We start from the raw sequence: 18,538 nt of genomic DNA on the forward strand, positions 1-18,538 counted from the left end.
GTACTTACTTTCTCATGTCAATGAACAGGTATCCAATCATTATTGTTAACATTGAATTAGCCTAGTGGGTAGAGTGGTCGTTTGTAACAAGAAGGTTCGGAGTTTAAGACCCACTCTTCCCCAGCTACATGTCGAAGTGTCCTTGGCAGGACTTCCACCACCTATTAATTGCACAATATCTTACACTATTCAAATTTTAGAACAAAAATAAATAGAAAAATAATTAATTTAATTTAATTAATCCTGCGCAGTTCGCTTCTGCGCAGTATGTGCGCAACTCGCTTAAGCGCAGGAAGTTCGCAGTCCGCCTTTGCGCACGAGTTAAATATTTTTTTTCTAATAATCAGGAATAATATATAGATAGGTAGATAGATAGATGGATAGATAATTGTCCTTTATTGATCCCAATTTGGAAAATTCTTGTATTCTTGTAATTATTGTATTGTAATAGCATGTCAAGGGCAAAATATTTCACGTATTTGCATTTGTTTGAAACATGACCAAATAAATAAATATGATTATGAGATGTGCAGAAAAAAATGAATATGAATATAATGTGTGCTAAAAAGAAAAAAACAGTTCAGAGTTATTGCAGGAGGATTACTCAGAGATTTTTGTTGTGTGATAGAAAGGTGAGAACTGGATTGCTGTGGGCAGGAAAGACTTCCTGTATCTGTAGCTGAACCAGTCTGTTGGAGAAAGTGCTGCCCGGTCTATCCACTAGGTGGTGGAGACGGTGCTCGTGATTGTCAATGATGGATAACAGTTTGTTCAAAGCACTCCTCCCCACCGGCACTTCAGAAGAGTCAGCCTTCTTAATCAGCTTGTTGATTCTGTGGTGTCAGCGGCTCTTCAGTGCACTGGCTACAACAGACTGATAGAGGTTGTCCAATATGTTGCTGCACATGTTGTAAGATATCAGCTTCCTCAGGATATAGGGCCGGCTCATCCCTTTCTTGTACACAGCCTTGGTGTTGGTTATCCTCTTCAGTTCGTTGTTGATGTGGACGCCCAGGTACTTGTAATCTTCAACTGTGACAATATCCTTTGTTTCAAAACCATACACAGTGGTTTTGAAACCCTCCTCTCGTCCTCCTTGGGCACATAAGTAGAGGATTTCTAGCAGCTCACTCCACAATTAATCGCACTGTTCTTTTATTGACCACATCTATCATTGCTACTTTTAATGCATGACTTCTGCTTGTGTATTTTCGCACTGTTGTATTGTTATTTTTTAGTAAAAGATCTGATGACTTCTTCCATCAGTGTCACTCAACATTTCCCTGTTTTGCATCCTCACAAGCAGGTCACATGTGATCAAGTCAATCTCTTTGTAAATGTCAAAACAAAAAATTGTCCTGGTAAATTATCAAAACACTCTTACTCTTAAACAAAAGGCTTCACACATCCTGTGATTAACTCAATCTGTCACCGGCTCAATGTTTGACCTACATTAACCCCGAACTTTATTTTGAAAGGCGAGGGAACGCAGCCAAACAGGACCGGTTTCATGCTAACGCTAATGGCCCCAGAAGGGTGAAGCAGCACTCCGACGATGGCTGGGGTGTTTGAGGTGGAGGTTGATGGTGTGGAGCACGACCACGGACTGGGGCACCACGATGAACCGCACCAGGTGAGAGAGGGACGGGAAACACCGACGTGTGACGGCGGATAAAACACGCCGGGGTTGGGTTCACGATGTTGCTGCTAGCCGCAAACACGGAACTCTCGTGCTAGCTGCTACATACGGGTTTAGCATAGCGTCAGCATCTAGCCTCCGGTGCACAGCCATCTGTCACCAAGCAGGGGCATGGTTCACCGGTAACCACACGGTGCAGTGAACATTACTGGGTGGGTTTTGTTCAGCAAAAAGAGCCGTGCTTGCTAAAGCCGCAGTGAGATGTAATTTAGCATCACCAAACTAGCTAACTGGCTAACCTTTCAGTCATGTTATCTGGTCCAAGTAGCTAGCGTGGGAACTTTAATTAGAAAATTATCATTTGTTTAGTCAACTCAAACCCCGTTGTCACGGCCATTTTCTTAAATGTCTCTTTGAATAATGATGATGTGGCCCATCGGGTCAAAGGTCATCTGTGGGCTTCTCTGCTATGGGCTAAATGGTTTGCAAGTGTCAAGCCAGGGGAGGTACCCTAACCACTTCCTGTAGGATTTCAAGCTTGAGGTCAAACGAACATGTACATGTTAGAGCAGGTATTCATAAAGTGCAAGAACAAATAGTGATCGATTAAATCAAATATATTTTATCGATCCCATGGGGAAATCTTTCTTGAGAGATCTGTACGGCAGAACTGTACATTGTTTAACGCACAATAAAAAACCCTACACACAGATAGATCGTGTTAGACTCAGAATAATAATACAGAACAAAAGTGAGTTGAATATTGCATCTGCCCTTTAAAACACTTCAAAAGATAAAACTCAAAAAGGAAATAATGCATAAAAAATGACATACAAATACTGGCATTAAAACCCAATAACCAGAGTGCTCAATGTGCGAGTCACAGTGCAAAGGGTATTGTGATACAAGGCATTATCAACAATTTTTCTTATTGAATAGAGTGACTGGTCATTAAGGATCCTGCTAGCTCATAGGTATCAAGTGTAGTCGGTACATATACTGTAGATGGCCGTCATCACATTGGATCCTTATGTTTTGTCCAGTGATGATCTCTGTTGGACCTTGTGTGCTCTGATAACCTGTTTCTCTCCTTTGTCATGATATTAACTCTTAAAATGTTCTGATCTGATGACTGAGACTTATTCAAGTGTGGCGAGACTTTGTTATTCACACATTAGACATATTATTTTTTTTTTTTTCATGTGGCCTCAATGAAACTAAAATATATGCCAGTATGTACATCAGGAAGTGTGATTTTAGCAACAACCCAAAAACATGATATAGAACCCACAAACATTTCCATTTCCGGCACAACCAGACCTAAATGGTCTGAGACAGATTGTAGCTGCTGTTTAATTGATATGCAATGTAAGTTCTGGGGGTTTGAAGCCAACTGTGTGAGAGGTAATGCTCAGCAGCCTCAATCAACTGTGAATGACTTGTTGTCTCCCATTGTATCTCTTTCCTTACTGCAAATCATCAAGGAATCTTGCTTAGAAGCTCAACTAGTTTGTCTTTGATCAAAATAGATTCATACAATGTAGTCTGCTAGGGCACATTACAGTAGTATTAAAGATAAAAGTCATCATTTTGTCCCTTTCTGTCTTTAGATTGATGTGTCCAAGCTCTCACCAGAAGAAAAGTGGAGGTAAGTGTCTGTTACACATTTAATGGATTTAATTTAGTAACATTCTCTCGTTTTTCATGCTAAATACATTTTAAATCAGTTTCTACACTAGGTTTTCGAAAATAACTTTACATTCCAATTGAAGGATTTTGGATTGGCTTGAAAGAGTTTTTTTTGTACTGACACATTACTTAACCACAAAGTCTTAGAAAGTAGGCTACAGTTACAAAGCTCTGCCCAGAGCAACTGCTCATCACCTACATGACACTTTTTCAAACAGTTCTCATTCATAATCATCGGGCTACACCAGTGTATAAGAAGTCTAATGCAGTTTTTCAGACACGCCTGTCCTGTAATGTTATGAATCATCAAATAGATTGGCACTTGGCAATGTTTAGTACATTCTTCCTCTTTTTCTTCTTCCACAGGGTGGAGCATGCAAGAATGCACGCCAAACACAAAGGCCATGAGGCCATGCACGCAGAGATGGTGCTCATCCTCATCGTCACCCTGGTTGTCGCCCAGTTAGTCCTTGTGCAGTGGAAACAGAGACATACAAAGTCATACAATGTAAGAAACAAAAGTCACACCATCAAAATGTTTTAAGTTGTGATTGCAAAGTCTGGAAATGCCCGCGTGTGAAGACACATACTTGAAAGACATTTATCTGTTTTGGCTACAGACACAGTTTAGGTGTCAGTGGGTTTGTGTTTGTTTAAGATCAAAGAAGGGAAAGAAGAACCTGTACTGACAGCGTTGTCTCTCAAACACCTGCATTGGCTCTTAGATCCATGATTCATGACTCTATCTTTTCACATTTTCTCAGTTAAAGACAAATATTTTATTTTCAGTCTTGCTCCATTCTCCATATACAAAATGCTGTCAGTAGTGTCTATCTTGATGTTGAAAGGATGTGTCATAATGCAATCGCCTCTATCTCTGATGTACACACACATTCTAATTTGTATGCTCTGCTGTCTTGTAGCTAGTGACTCTGTTCCAGATGTGGGTAGTTCCTCTCTACTTTACTACCAAACTCCACTGGTGGAGGTTCCTGACCACGTGGTTTATCTTCTCTGTCGTCACAGCCTACATCTCCGTCCGTGCCACTCGCAAGCCACTGGCCTGCACCACACCGAGGTACAACTATATCTAAGAGATGTGCCTTTCCATTTATGCTGATAGCCTTTTATGGCATGATATGACAAATGTCCTTTTCTGCCTCCTGTAGGTTGGTGTATAAGTGGTTCCTCCTCCTCTACAAAGTCAGCTATGCTACAGGAATAGTTGGTTACAGTGTCATCATGTTTACACTTTTTGGTATCAACCTAATATTCAGGTATGTATTGTCAGGTCCACAGCATGTCTTTGCTGATGAATGAACGTTTTAACCTTTTCTGTCCTTTCCTATAATACAACTAGATAGTTGTTCAAATGAGGGGACATTACCTCTTAAAACTCTTTAAATCTCTAGGCTGCTCTTTGGAAGAGTAGCCATCTCTCAAAACTTCAAACTTATTTTCCATTTCAATATCAGACTCTCACAACATTCATCATTTATCTGAATATCCAACTGAGAGGCGTCTTGCTCGCCCCTTTTTCCTTTTATTTTTAACACCCAACAATAAACTTCATTACAAAATCCTTCACCTAACAGGGTTACAGAATTTCACAGACTTTATCAGAAAGACACAACAAACAACACTCTTGTTGTGAGAGTGTTGTTTGTGGGACAACACAACAGTACAGTTCAAGTTGTTCAGTTAAACATAGAGTGAGTTACATCTCATGGAGTATTTAATCCATATATTCCAGTATTTTTATACTGGTCAAGTCTTAAGGACAAGGTCAGTTTTTTATTTATGATAAACTTTCTTTTGACCATTGAGATGTAGTCGTCCTTTGATGGCAGCTGTGTCTGTTGCTACTTCAGTTTTTCTGACTAGTTTCAAACAATATAAATAAAAAAAGCATATTCTTGTACAGCTCACTTGATTAGGATACTTTGAGAAAGAGGGCTATCTTTGTTTTTTTTTGGTTTAGCGGATTTTTGATAATGACATAAACAGATGTTGACATTGAACCCTGCTGCAGGAGGATCAGTCAGAGCCATTAATTAACACACCATGCTTTCTCTCTCCAGGATAAAGCCAGAGGATGCCATGGACTTTGGTGTTTCTTTACTATTCTACGGTCTGTACTACGGCGTCCTTGGGAGGGACTTTGCGGAAATGTGTGCAGACTTCATGGCCTCAACCGTTGGGGTAAGTGGGCAGATTGAAGACGCTGCATGGTTTTGTGCCCTGTTGTTAAAATATCCTACTCACTGTTGTCTCATTCCCTCTTTTCTTTTCTTCTTAAGTATTACAGCGCATCCGGCATGCCAACCAAACACCTCGCTGACGATATATGTGCCGTGTGCGGTCAGCCCATCCTCGTAGACGTCAGTGAGGAAGGGATTATTGAGAACACGTACAGATTGTCCTGCAACCATGTGTATCCTGCCTACCAGTTATTGACATATTATCATGCTATTACTACTTTACTATGTGTATCTATTTGCATTAATTGTAGAAAAAGTTGGTGAACAATATGGAGAATTTGATTTCTATAGGAGGTATATTAATGGAATTATCAGTACAGCAGTAAAGGGGAACTGACAGTTAACTTGACCTTTATTCCAGGATGTTGATGTTACGACTGGGCATCTGAGCTTACAATACTTCCCCCACTATTTTTCTATTGCTGCTCAACAAACTGTAAATAGCATGCAACCTTATCAAATGTCACAGTGTGGGTGTTTTTTACACCTGTATTCCTTTATTTATATGCAAGTGATAGTGGGGAGGGTCTCCCTTTGTTCTCAAATAGTCTAAGTTCCTTGTGAGATGGATTTGACAGGATGTTTGAAGTCTGTTTGCACAACCTTGAACATTATATATATTGAGAAATTTCTAATCTAATTTAATTTTTCTTAATCATTATGTATATGATCTTTTTTTAATTCTATTTTTTGTGTAATCTGTAATTTGTTGTGTTATTCTATTCTAATAACACATTTATTTTGTAATTTGGAATCCGTAAAGTGCCATCAAGGGACAATCGGTGTAGTTGATGGAAATGGAATCAGAAAATCTATGGATTTTTCAATCCATTATTGATTCAACAAGTTGTTGCATTATTTCGTTTATTTTCATAATTCTGGGCCGGTGTGTTGGTTGGAACTGTGACTACTGATACTTCTTTACCAAGCCTTAACTCCACATCCAGGTTCCATGAGTTCTGCATAAGAGGATGGTGTATCGTCGGAAAGAAGCAGATGTGCCCTTACTGCAAGGAGAAGGTGGATCTGCAGAGGATGTTCAGTAACCCGTATCCTTTTAATTGTTGGATTCTCACATGATAGATTTACCCTTTTCACTGGACTCAATAATCTCTTTATGCAGTGTCAGAGATCATATTTATAAATATACACACTGTTCCTGCAGTCAAGGAAATCCCAGTTGAGGACAAACATGCAGGAAGTATTTTCGGAATTATAAAAGTTGATAGTTCCAGCCACAGATACCAAATCAATATCCAGGAAACAGTTATGCCAAGTAAGAGGAAGTTTTACATGTAACAGAAGTTTAGACAATAACATTCAGGAGATTTTTTTTGTTCAGACAGCTTAATTGCTGACTGTTAGGAACTAGAGATGAGACATTTAAAGGTTGCGTACAAAGTTCCTGTTCCTGTTTGTGGTTCAGAGTTCACCCTTCAGGCAGCTCTGACAACTACAACTCCATACACTTAATAATGCTTTCATGTAAACTAACCATGAACAATGACCTCTTGCTGTTGAAAGCCTAGTTTTTCCTTAACCCATGTTTCAGGTGGGAGAGGCCACACGTCATGTATGGACAACTTTTGGACTGGCTTCGGTATCTAGTTGCCTGGCAGCCTGTTATTATTGGATTTGTGCAAGGTATCAACTACATCCTGGGTCTGGAGTGACCTGCGACTGGCAGTAAAGGACATACACACTACACATAGAAGATGTGCAGTGGCTCCAAAAGACTGTGGGCCTAACATTGAACTAAAAATACCAATAAAAAGTGTCTATACCTTTTTTTTGTATGTATTTATAGGCACATTGTCTGCATTTTACAGATTATTTGAATTTTATTAGCAATTTGAAATTTGATGTCAGTCTCCCAAGATTTGCTTTACACCAGCGTTACACTTTAATAGGTTTGTGCATCTTACAGTCTAGTAAAACGTTTTTTTTGGAAATCATTAGAGAGGTTCTCATTTTAATAATCTATGTCTTAAGTGTGCGTGTTGATAGTGGAAGGATCATGCTGGTGTTTTTCTTCCTCATGTTGATGACATGAGAAATAAATACTGTATGGAAATAGTTTAAGTCATTGCTCCCTTTGCCTCTTCAGCACACACAGACTTCCTCTTCAGCTGCGTCACTTGTGGTTAAAGGTAATCGCTGATATGATGCTGTTTGACCTTGACTGATTCCATTCTATGACCTGAAGTGCAACGGTGGATAGTTTCCTAAGCATTTACAGTAAAAGACCTTGTGACCGAAAGTCTTGTCATGGGTATAAAGTGTGAATCATAAATAACCAGAAGATTTCTCGGACAGATCTTTTAATGACAGGATTCAAAATGTCCTGATTGTCTTCACGGATACTCATTAATGACACAACTGTCTTTGATTTGACTCTTTGTTTCATTAATGTTTAAGTACAAATTTAATACTATTTAAGCATCGGTTCACTTGTATAACAAAAATATATTTAGAAATGTAAATTTTTTTTTTCCTTACTTCACTCTGTGTATCTATTCCTGCTAATACTTCTAATTCATGTAGCTATCAGCTGTGTTCTGTGGATTAAGTTAAGTTTCAGGTAAGACATATTTCTTTTACAATTAATTAAATATCTTATTTATTATGTTGGTATTAATAAGGACACTGAATCTACCTCCATTATTTTTAGTTTTGCAGCAGAAAGTCAAGCTGGCTAAAAACCAAAATCTATCTGCATGGGTAGCTACTGTGAGACGTGAGAAGCTATCTTTCTGTAATTTGGGTGAGGTTAGGTCATTCTAAAATTAGCACAAACCAAAGCTACGATACCAGCTAGTAACTGAGCTTAAACCATTAATTGTTCAAACGTCTGTCGAGGATCAGGAGAGACAACGTCTTGGAATTATCCTTTAACTCAGTGACTGCTGATGGGGCCAGTCTTTTTTTTAAATGTGATCTGATTGATTCGAGGTCCCAGAGGGAGTTTGTACAACACGGCCAACCTGAACATATTGTTTCATTGTTCATGTTTTGATCAAGATCGGTTAATAAATATCACATGATCGAGATGTGTGTATTTTTTATCTGGACATTTGTTTCAACCATTTTAAACCTAACTACTTATTTGAAGTCTTGTGACTGAGAACCATGATTTAGTCACATAACTTGATTTCTGGAACTTTGAAGTGTGTCACTATCCATCCAGGAACAACACTGGGTCACCCTGAGGAAATCCCCACACCGAAAGTATGTAATTTTTTCTGAGTGGGCGGAGAGGAAGTTAATTATATCGGTGTGTGTGTATATATAGAGTAACTCTTAACGGCAGTGCACAGCGAGCACCTCTCACTGGAGTCATCACCATGAAGCTGCCCTTTGTTGTAAAAGGTAATATTTAATTACACCAACCCTTTTGTTTCTATCGTTCTGGCGACACACTGTTAATGTGTTGTCTCCCTGCTGCAGCCTTGGCATCTCTGTGTATGCTGCTTGCAGATGGATTCCCAGGTACAGTTAGTTTGATGGGTGACATAGATGTATATTTTATATTTCAGTTTTTTGCTAACATGAATTTGTTCTTCAGTGTCTGCGGATGGATCTCCAAGCATCATTGGGGCAGATCGAGTCCATATCAAAGCTCATCCAGGTAGTACCCATGTAAATTACCAACTGCTATCAAGTGTTAATTCTATTTAAAATGTTCATGCTAGGCAGTTAAGGATTAGTTTAATATCAGGGTTTCTGTACATTTTTTTATATAATATTCTTAATTTAACAAGGATAAAGTGTCATTGAGGTTCAAATCTCTATTTGAAGAGACACCTGTCCAAAAGGACAGGAAAACATGGTTACAATAAAAACAATACAAAGATCCAGACATCATATATCAGCTCGTTGTATAATTTACTAAATACATAATCTATCAAATACAATTTCAGAATTTTTTAAAAACTTTAAAGCATTTTTTCCACAGTGGCACTTAGAGCTATTTTTGTTAATTATAAATGGACATAAATTCCCCCATAGTAACCAGCTCTGACAATTTCAGATCATTCTGTACATTACTCCAGGAACAGGGGGCAGCATTTTGTATTTGTTGCCAAATTCTGATCTAATCTGGGTGTAGGCCATGTGTTTTTTTGGCTTTTACACATATATGTACTGAGACTGTTTGGGTGTGTTCTGCCTCGCAGGTGAGCCACTGATTCTTGACTGTGATGCAGTTACAAATAGTAAAGATGGAGTGACGCTGATATACTGGCTCGTCAATGGCTCTTTTCCTGAGGATATACCCAGCAGGGAAAGAATAGTAGAATCTGACCAGTGAGTATAATGACTTTTATATCAACACTTAAAAGGAAATTCGCATATCACAGCAGCATTGTGTCCATTTAAGTAGAGTAATCCACATACATGTTGTTGAATATCAAGCTGTAGCGGATCCTTGCTTCAAAGGAAGCAGTGTACACAGTGATCGGGGGTAAGAATCCTGCAGATAGAGCTGTTGTGACTGATTGTGTGTTTTTAGATCAACGTTGGAGGACGGGACAATCCTCCAGAGGAGATTGCTGTTGAAGAACGTCACAGCAGAGGACTTCAAATCCAGCTTCACCTGTGTGGTGACGAGCGCTGTTGGAATGGCCCTGAAGCAAATAAAGATAAGAAGAATTAGAAAGAAAGGAAAACACTGAATGTTAGTGACACCAATGGGTTTCTCTTCATTTATTAATAACGGTGAATCAACTTTATCTGTGAATTTTATATTAATGTTACACTTTTTGGTGACCAAACAGCAAGTGAAGTATATTAGTACCCTTTCTATTTTACACAGAGCATTTTAATGTGGAACTGAATGTACCTTTGATACAGTTGAAGTAAAGCAGGTTTATCATTTATCTGCAGAATATAGAGAGAATATTGTTACACTTTGATTTGCTATGGTTCTGTATCATTCCTGTGTCTGCTGGCATTAAGAATTTTGTATGTGTAAACCATTGAAGCATTTGCTGTCATTATTTCAAACAGACAACTTGTGGCTCTCTGAATGGTTGTGTCACTGTCTCTACCCCACTGATAGTATTATGTGCAAGTTCACCACACAGCTAATAGTTATAATCTTCTGATACTTTATATGGCCGCAATAGTGCAGGAATTAGAAAGCAATTTGTCCCCTTATAATCCGTCTCCCCCCACTATTGAATTAGATGCCAAACATGAACAGCCTCTATTGAATGATCCTGATATCTATATCAAGGTAACATCTGTGAGGTTTCTGTAGAGGTGTACGCCTCAGTACAGATGTTACTAGGTTGGAGTAAATTAAATTAGAAAACTATATAAATGAAAGATATAATGTTGCCCCCCCCCCAAAAAAAAAAGACAAATTCTGATGCAAAGTGATACATAGTAAAGCAGACTGGTAGTTATTAATGGTATATATTCAAAACTTAACAAAAGTGAAGCTCCTTCATAAGTCACACGCTCTGTGAATCAATTTTATATTATTACACATTAAATAACATCCCCATTCCCTTAAAAGATTTTAATGTAACTGTGAAACTTAAAGCAGCACAAAGTTTTTGTTTTTTTACTTTCAAAAAACGTTTTAATATCATTTGATGGCACACAAACATATAACATGAAGAATTGCATCTCTGTGATTGCCACAGTGCTCCTGCAACTACACATTGTTACTCTGGTGTGATTTGTTGCAGAGTAAGAGATGGTCAATGTGTGGACACAGCTCTACAATGTAACAACAAAGAAAAACACAAAGTTCAAGACCTGCTTCTCTGCCCATATGCTCTCCATTCTTTTTGTTAAGAGTCATCTCAGATGTCCCAACAAATAAAACTATGCACTTGTTTTCAATCCTGTATCATTACTCTACTCTGTCAGTCAACATGGTTCTAAAGTTGCTGGTTCCTTTTCCATCAGCTTGTAAACAAATGCATGTGTGTCCATGCAAAGGCTCGAACGACTACTTGTATATACGACACTGATAAAAACGTGAATTACGCCTCCGTCCTGAGTCAACCTGATTATAACAATGTGGTTGCTTTTAGACTCTTTAATGTTTCCAAACTAACTTAGTGCAAATGTTGGTTGAAGAGAAACATTTTTCTTTATCAGGAGGGAGAACAATGTGGGAAATCTTTTCTCCTGTGACGATTTGGTGCAGTTAGTATTTTGATACTTCCTCTGATGCTAACATACACCCAGCTCCTCCAAGCAGTGCTGCAAATTGTCATTTCTGCCAGGATACTTATTTTCTCTGATCCTCTTCCTGATGAGGGTGGCAGCCTCTTCAATCACTGTTGGCCACTTTACAGAGGACGTGCAGAGTGGCTGGAGGAGCTCCAGGTTCTGCTTGCGCTCCATCCCTAACAGGAAACGTAGGAAAATGTCCAGTTTGCCGTCCTCACTGAGCATGCTTCTGTCCACAGCGCTCTTGTACAGCTCCATGACTTTATGGCCCTTGAACATCTTGAGCTTGACTCTAGGTTGCTGCTCCAAAACGTTCTTCCCCTGGTTTCTAAAGGAGAGAAACACATACAGGGCGGCCAGGTACTCCTGCAAGGTGGGATGGATAAAGCTCAGGACATTCTCCTGAAACAAGACGTGTGGCTTTGTGATATATTGTGTGCACAGGCCACTGTTAATCACCGCCTCCTTGTCGTTGATTCCAGTGTGTTTCCAGTTGGGCCTGGTGATTTTGAACTGGCCTCCTTCTAACATGTTGAAGGCCAACTCTCCAAGTTTCATAAGGAAGTCTCTCTCTTCCTCCGGGCTCAAATCTGGTGCTCTCAATATGCGATGCTGGCGTGTGAGCACTAGCACTAGCTTTGTGTACAGGTACGTGATGCCCCTGGGGAGCTCTGCCCCTGTCCCCTGTTCTCTAAAAATGCGATAGCCCTCATCAGCAACCAGTGAGCAGAACAAGGGCAGGTGGCACATGATGCGGAGGGTTCTGAGAGACTTGATATATGCAATAACTCTGGCTGATTGATCTGGGTCCTTAAATCGCCTCCTAAAGTAATCCTCCCTTTCGGGGTCACAGAATCCACGCACTTCGATCTCATCATAGTGCGTGTCCCAGGGGATGCAGGGCTTTACCTGCGGCCGAGAAGTGACCAGGAAGAGGCCGCGGTAGAGCAGCCTCCCTCTGAGGAGGTTGACCACGATGACGTTCAGGGTGGTGGGCTCTGTGTGGTCGCTGAGAAGCATAGTGTTTTCAAAGTCAAGCTTCCCACTGTACTCGTCCAGCCCGTCAAAGACAAACATTATTTTGCAGTCCTCGCATCTGTAGTCCTCATCTCTCAGTTTTTTAGATTCTGGGTAGAGTTTTTGTATTATTTCCAAAAAGGAGGCCGTGGAATCCTCAAACTGTTTGAGTTCCCTGAACGGCATAGGAAACAAAAAAGACACGTGTTGGTGGGAGCGCCCTTCAATCCAATCCAGGACTAACCTTCTGACCGCCATTGACTTCCCCGACCCTGCCACACCAGTCATCAACAGTAGCTTTGTGTTGGAGTACTCCGGCCTTTCAGAGTTAAAAATATCCTTCGTGGAAAGACGCTGCTTTTCATTCCGGTTGCTGTCCAGTTTTTCTATGTTCATAACCTCATGTTCAATATTTGGGCCGTTATCGCATGTTGAGGTTATGTACAGGTCAGTGAAGATGTCGTCGAATGGCCTCTTCTCTTCCTGCATGGCCATATCTTCACATACTTCACCATACATCCTCCTCAGAGTCTCACATAAGTCATGACGTACTTCATCTGAAAAAAGGTGAATGTGTGTTATATTAAGATTTAATTCACAGTATTTAGCCATGAAGCGATTAGAGGAGTGAACTTACGTCTGAGACATAAAGTCTGGAGACAATCAACCATCTTTTTTTCCCCCATCTCCCCGAGAACAATTTTGGTGATCTGCAAAGACGCGTCCAGGCTGTAACACTCGACCAGCCGGTCCACAAGGTTCAGTATGTCCATTTCCTGGGGAGGAGTGTTGAATGTCTGCGGGTAATGCTTCCACATCATCATCTTGAAAGTCTTGAAAGCTCCCGTTGACAACTTCCCTAGGGTATCAAAGATTGCCTGATTCCAAAAGAAAGATGAAATTCAGCGTTGTTGTAAACTGAAGGGTGTTTTGTATACAATCGATTACAAACAATAGGGGAAGACAGACTGACCTTAAAGGTGAATGCCACTGTCAGAGAAGGGTGGTTGCTCTCACTCTGAGATTGGATGAACTCAGGTGTGACAAAAGGTCCCGAGATCATATCATCATTGCTTTTGGATCTGAAGTGGGCACAGTGGAGAGATTTAAACATGATTTTAGTGCCCGGCAACAAATGTAGTGTAATCACACACACGCACAAACTCTTCAGTGCCTTGCCATGGGTGTATTTCTTACTTGAGGTTTATCTTTTCACAACCGTCACTGTCGAAGGAGTAGGAGCTGGAGAACGAATCTGATCTTTCCAGCTGGATCCTAAAATCAGACAGACAACAGGGCTTGTGTTAGAATTAAAAGATGTCATTAGATCTTCAATGAAGACAATATAAACTACAGTATATTGTTAGGCACAGATGCGTAATGTGATGAATGCATGGACTGAATACTTTGTCCTGTTTGTACCTTGTGGAAGATTCATCTCCATCACCCATTTCTATTGAGCTCTCCTCAGATGCCAGTGATGTGTAGCTCAGAACTGGAGATGGGGCCCGGGCCACATGATGCCTGTAAAAACAGAAGGATTGCAATTGTTTAATCGCCTGTTGGCCTTATAACAAAAAGTGTGCCGGACACACATAAGAATCATCACAGAGACAAGTTGTTATTTTCCTATTTCTACTTCATAACCTGTGGCTGGTATCCATTGGACTTGTTGTCCATTGTCCCAGATCCAGAGACGGTCTTCTCTCAGGGATGTAATAGAGATCGTCGTCTTCATTTGACACAATCTGCTGTCCTCTACCAGACACAGCATCTCCGACGGAAGAGCTATCTGACCCCATGGCCATCGCAACCGGTTCAGCGTCCTCCATTGTGTCACTGAGGAGGTCAGCCAAAGGCTAACATGACAAGCATGTGAGCGGTGATCACTTTTGGTTTCCGTGGGACAGTCTCTGGACTGTAACCTGTCTGTACGTGTAGAAGAGCAAACATGGAGGAAACATCAGTATATCAGTCCTCAAATTCTATATTAGGACACATTCAGGATTCAGTTTATTGAGTCAGTTAATGCAATACCTATTCAAAAAGTTCATGTCCATTTACTTTAAAAATGGAAATGGCTAACATTCTGTATCAGAGCTATGATTGCTCAGTTTGAATGTACAAAAAGGAAAACACTAAATTCATACCTAAAAAAAATACCTTAGACACACAATCCTTGAATTGCAAAGAAAGTGCGATCATATCCTTGTTACGAGCTATAAGGATTATTTAATCAGCTGAACATTAAACATTACAACAATACCCTAAATGATAGTTGTTTCAGTTTCTATAGGTGCCTGGAGTAGTTCACTGTGTTCGGCTTCTGATCACCACTGACAGTCATCTCTCGAACTTCCAACTGAGTGGAAGAACAAGTTCAGTGTCTCACACGTTATGTTTGATAAAGAACAGAAAGATGAACCAATGCTCTGTAACTTTTTGCGTTTTACAGAGTTACTGTAAAGTTTATGGATGTTAAACATGTTCCCCACATGTTTAGAAAGTGGGACAGTAAACCTAATGTCGTTGTTAGTCCTCTCTTGTTACAACAGTCAACCTTTGACTCCCCTTTGAAACCAGTGTAATAAACATAGTCATAGGCCTCATATCAACAGGTAATATTCCTCCCAGATCACACAGTGAACCTGCAGGTCTATCCACCCGATGTAAGGAGACGTGTGCAGCCTGCCCACCATTATCTCATGTAATAAACTACATGTCACAGACTGAAGGTCTGTAACTGACGGACACGATCTTATCTGACGTTTGACATTTTCCTTATTTGAACTTTGAACTTCTGCCTTGACGTCTGAGACCGAACACTGTCTTCGGCCATACATGTCTATGACACGTATCAGCATGTTATTATTACTTGTAATTAAATAGAGTAGAAATCGACTGACCTTAAATTGAATGTTTCTGGTTGTTGTTCTTCTGCTATTTCTTCTACTTCTTCTTCCTCCTCTACTTCTTCTTCTGCTTCTTCTTGTAGTAAAATGTAAAACAGGTTACGCCCCCTAGTGGTTCAGAAAATGAATAACATGCACTCAAACATGATAGCTCCTTTAGAGGCCCCCCTCCTCTGGAGGAGCTCTCATGTATGGTGGAATAAATACTCTTTATTTTATATAAAATAATGTTTTATTGTATTATTTTTAGAATATGTATCTTTTGCATAGATGAAACTTTAAGTACCACACAGCAGGCTGTGCTCTATGGCAAGTAGTTTCGTAGGCTGTAAAAATCTAAATCATTATGAAAAAATAACAGCACTTGCACAGAAAAGATCCTCTTATAATGTAATATTATTGTGTTGAGTACATTATGCTGTTACCACCGTAGCAAATTTTTTATTCATAAAAGTATATTTTGCTGGAGGATGTGGCAGTTAATAAAGATTACATTTATCCAATTTTACCATTAATAAGGAGTACTCACTATCATTAAAACAGTTCATTGCTTAATATTTTCAAAATAAATGAATTATTGCATCCCTTAGCAAGAGAAATCTATCCACCTTCATCTGTATTGTGGCGCTGCAGTCAGACGAGATTTATGTCAAATGTAACTCCGACGAGTGTTTGTGTGCAGGGCCAGAGCAGCACTGCAATATCCTTCTACTGCAAAATATGATTCATACCAGTCTAAAAAAAAAGAGCAGTGCAATTGCCTCGAATATCGTAATTGTATCAACTCCATTTCTAAGAGAGAACATATTATCCAGCTTCACATTGTATGACTCAGTATTTATTCATGATTATTGATTAACCTGATGTCAGAACTAACACTGTTGAGCTTTCTGCTGCATTGTTTATAGGTAACACTTCTTACCAGTGAAATCCTGGTTGTCATGCTCTTTAGTCACTCTGGAGGTATTATGATTTCAGTGTAGCCTATTGACTTGATTTGAGCTGAATAAACCGCAGCTTTTGTCTAGTTGAATAATTGTTAAGTTATTCTAGTGAAAGAATATATGATTTGTTGGAAGTAAATAATATTTAACTATTGATCTATATGATTTGACACCCAGTTTACTGGCAGGTATATAATAAGTGATCAGGAAGCTTATGTTTACATCATGAAACTGTAACAGAATCAGCCGAATCGTCGTCTCTTTGGCGACCGAGACACCAACGAGTTTCCACCACACTGCGCTTTGTGTGATGGAGGCTGAGCAGTGACAAAGGCGGCTGCAGGAAACAGTGGTGGTATGAGGGGTGATTAGTGCCCGTGGGATTGGAAGGGGAGGCAGTGCACAAGGGATGAATTGGGATGAAAGCATTTATTCATTGTGTATGTTGTTTTCAGGAGTTAATTATTTATGAATTAAAAATAATAATAATAAATAAACAAATAAAAAACACAGAAGAATATTTTAAACTTATATATTAATGTTTGTTAACAAACTAACTCAAATTATCAAATTGAATAAATAAATGAATAACAGCAAAAAACAGACCAAACAAGGCCAACTGACAGAGCTAAAGTATAAGCAGCATTTCACAAATAATATACCACTATATTCCTCACCAGACTGTCATGTATTGTAGCTCAACTTAAACCCTACCTTTCATTTCAATAAGTACTAATAAAAACTAGTGAACTTGTGTTATTTGTAGAACAGTAAAACTGCCTTTAAATTCTCTGCCTGCCTGTCTGCCTGCCTGCCTGTTTGTCTGTCCGTCTGCCCGCCTGTATCTTTCTCTCTCTCTCTCTTCATTAAACATGACAAACGTCAGTAAACAGCTGGACAAGGCTTTGAAATCACTGATTTCATGGCTTTTGTTTGTTTATTTTTTAGGAAACGTCGGACCAGTTGCGACGTAATATTTCAGCAGTGGTAATGTTGTTGTTAATTTATCCCCAAACATTGCAGAGGATTGAACAAACACCGTCATTACCTGTCTGATGCTGTGGGTCAGAGAAGAAGTGGCTGCAGCCGTTTGGCGCTCAGAACTGCATGAGGCGGGAGGGGCGCGGCGGGGGTTTGTGAGTGCAGTGGAGCATGTCTTGGTAAAATTCTCCCAAGAACTCAAATAAATGCCCATCAGATATCATATATCATAACACATTTGGTGGAATTGATGACAGAGAGAACAATTTTAATTCTTAAATATTGATGAATAAAGAAAAAACTGGCACCACTAGGGGTCTATCTGTGCACGTACCTGTCTTCACACATTCATGCATTTCCACTATTCCAGACAAAAATAAAGTCTATATGACTTTATTTGAGGCCAGTTTAGCCAGTGACATTGCTCGGAACAGTTAGCTCTCAGGAAGCTTTTCTATAGCATGATTCTCTTTTCAGAGGAGCAGAATCATGGAGCAAAATGTATGTTTTCTAGTCAAAACCACCAACATTTTATGGAGATATTATACCCATATTCAGGGTACATGATTTAAATTGTGTTTATTACTTGAAAGGATTTACTTTCTTAAACTTCAGCCTTTGCCTGAATCAATTGTTTTAGCTGCTGGCTCTTTAAGCCCAGTCTCCTCGGATTGGTCAGCTGGTCAACTTCAACTTTGGTAATGTCAACCATTTGTCATAACTAGGGTTACTAAGGGGCGGACAATTTGCGGTAAATTTCCGAAAACTTTCCATGGGAATATTAAGCTCTGGAATTTTGGGAATTTTGAAAAATAAATAAATACGCCAATTAAACGCTTTGCAATAAAAACATGGAATGCAGCATGCTGCACGTTGAATTTCAACCCTGCACTGTGCATTTCTCCA

General features: G+C 39.6%; 3 protein-coding genes across 5 annotated transcripts; 2 read left to right on the plus strand and 1 right to left on the minus strand.

Annotated features, from left to right (window-relative positions):
* The first annotated feature begins 1,478 nt into the window (after nucleotides 1-1,478).
* Nucleotides 1,479-7,666, plus strand: rnf121 (ring finger protein 121). Its single transcript, XM_062405819.1, has 9 exons — nucleotides 1,479-1,633; nucleotides 3,250-3,287; nucleotides 3,695-3,836; nucleotides 4,252-4,406; nucleotides 4,498-4,605; nucleotides 5,410-5,530; nucleotides 5,629-5,762; nucleotides 6,537-6,638; nucleotides 7,142-7,666. The coding sequence occupies exons 1-9, from the start codon at nucleotides 1,556-1,558 to the stop codon at nucleotides 7,260-7,262; spliced, it is 999 nt and encodes a 332-aa protein (XP_062261803.1). The 5' UTR covers nucleotides 1,479-1,555; the 3' UTR covers nucleotides 7,263-7,666.
* A 147-nt stretch (nucleotides 7,667-7,813) lies between these two features.
* LOC133969385 (interleukin-1 receptor accessory protein-like) lies at nucleotides 7,814-11,442 on the plus strand. Of its 2 annotated transcripts, XM_062405820.1 has the most exons (5): nucleotides 7,814-8,958; nucleotides 9,037-9,078; nucleotides 9,155-9,217; nucleotides 9,765-9,894; nucleotides 10,100-11,442. In XM_062405820.1, the coding sequence occupies exons 1-5, from the start codon at nucleotides 8,934-8,936 to the stop codon at nucleotides 10,260-10,262; spliced, it is 423 nt and encodes a 140-aa protein (XP_062261804.1). In that variant the 5' UTR covers nucleotides 7,814-8,933; the 3' UTR covers nucleotides 10,263-11,442. The 2 variants fall into 2 exon arrangements, with proteins under 2 accessions (XP_062261804.1, XP_062261805.1); XM_062405821.1 differs by lacking the exon at nucleotides 9,037-9,078.
* Nucleotides 11,397-15,789, minus strand: nlrc3l1 (NLR family, CARD domain containing 3-like 1). Of its 2 annotated transcripts, none has more exons than XM_062405818.1 (7): nucleotides 15,702-15,789; nucleotides 14,443-14,684; nucleotides 14,218-14,319; nucleotides 13,993-14,070; nucleotides 13,769-13,877; nucleotides 13,433-13,673; nucleotides 11,397-13,352 (listed from the first exon to the last, which is right to left on the minus strand). In XM_062405818.1, the coding sequence occupies exons 2-7, from the start codon at nucleotides 14,625-14,627 to the stop codon at nucleotides 11,779-11,781; spliced, it is 2,289 nt and encodes a 762-aa protein (XP_062261802.1). In that variant the 5' UTR covers nucleotides 14,628-14,684; nucleotides 15,702-15,789; the 3' UTR covers nucleotides 11,397-11,778. The 2 variants fall into 2 exon arrangements, with proteins under 2 accessions (XP_062261802.1, XP_062261801.1); XM_062405817.1 differs by having other exon boundaries at nucleotides 14,443-14,724; nucleotides 15,702-15,779.
* Nucleotides 15,790-18,538: the final 2,749 nt, after the last annotated feature.

This window comes from Platichthys flesus, chromosome 15 (assembly GCF_949316205.1).
Source record: "Platichthys flesus chromosome 15, fPlaFle2.1, whole genome shotgun sequence".
Classification (NCBI taxonomy): domain Eukaryota; kingdom Metazoa; phylum Chordata; class Actinopteri; order Pleuronectiformes; family Pleuronectidae; genus Platichthys; species Platichthys flesus.

Excerpts from the sequence above, each read along its gene's own strand:
- rnf121 (XM_062405819.1), top strand. The coding sequence starts at position 1,556 with ATGGCTGGGGTGTTTGAGGTGGAGGTTGATGGTGTGGAGCACGACCAC. Across the intron at positions 3,837-4,251 it reads GACATACAAAGTCATACAAT|CTAGTGACTCTGTTCCAGAT; the intron begins GTAAGAAACAAA and ends GCTGTCTTGTAG. Across the intron at positions 5,531-5,628 it reads TCATGGCCTCAACCGTTGGG|TATTACAGCGCATCCGGCAT; the intron begins GTAAGTGGGCAG and ends TTTCTTCTTAAG.
- LOC133969385 (XM_062405820.1), top strand. The coding sequence starts at position 8,934 with ATGAAGCTGCCCTTTGTTGTAAAAG. Across the intron at positions 8,959-9,036 it reads GCTGCCCTTTGTTGTAAAAG|CCTTGGCATCTCTGTGTATG; the intron begins GTAATATTTAAT and ends TCCCTGCTGCAG. Across the intron at positions 9,218-9,764 it reads CCATATCAAAGCTCATCCAG|GTGAGCCACTGATTCTTGAC; the intron begins GTAGTACCCATG and ends TCTGCCTCGCAG.
- nlrc3l1 (XM_062405818.1), bottom strand. The coding sequence starts at position 14,627 with ATGGAGGACGCTGAACCGGTTGCGATGGCCATGGGGTCAGATAGCTCT. Across the intron at positions 13,878-13,992 it reads TGTGAAAAGATAAACCTCAA|ATCCAAAAGCAATGATGATA; the intron begins GTAAGAAATACA and ends TGCCCACTTCAG. Across the intron at positions 13,353-13,432 it reads CCAGACTTTATGTCTCAGAC|ATGAAGTACGTCATGACTTA; the intron begins GTAAGTTCACTC and ends ACCTTTTTTCAG.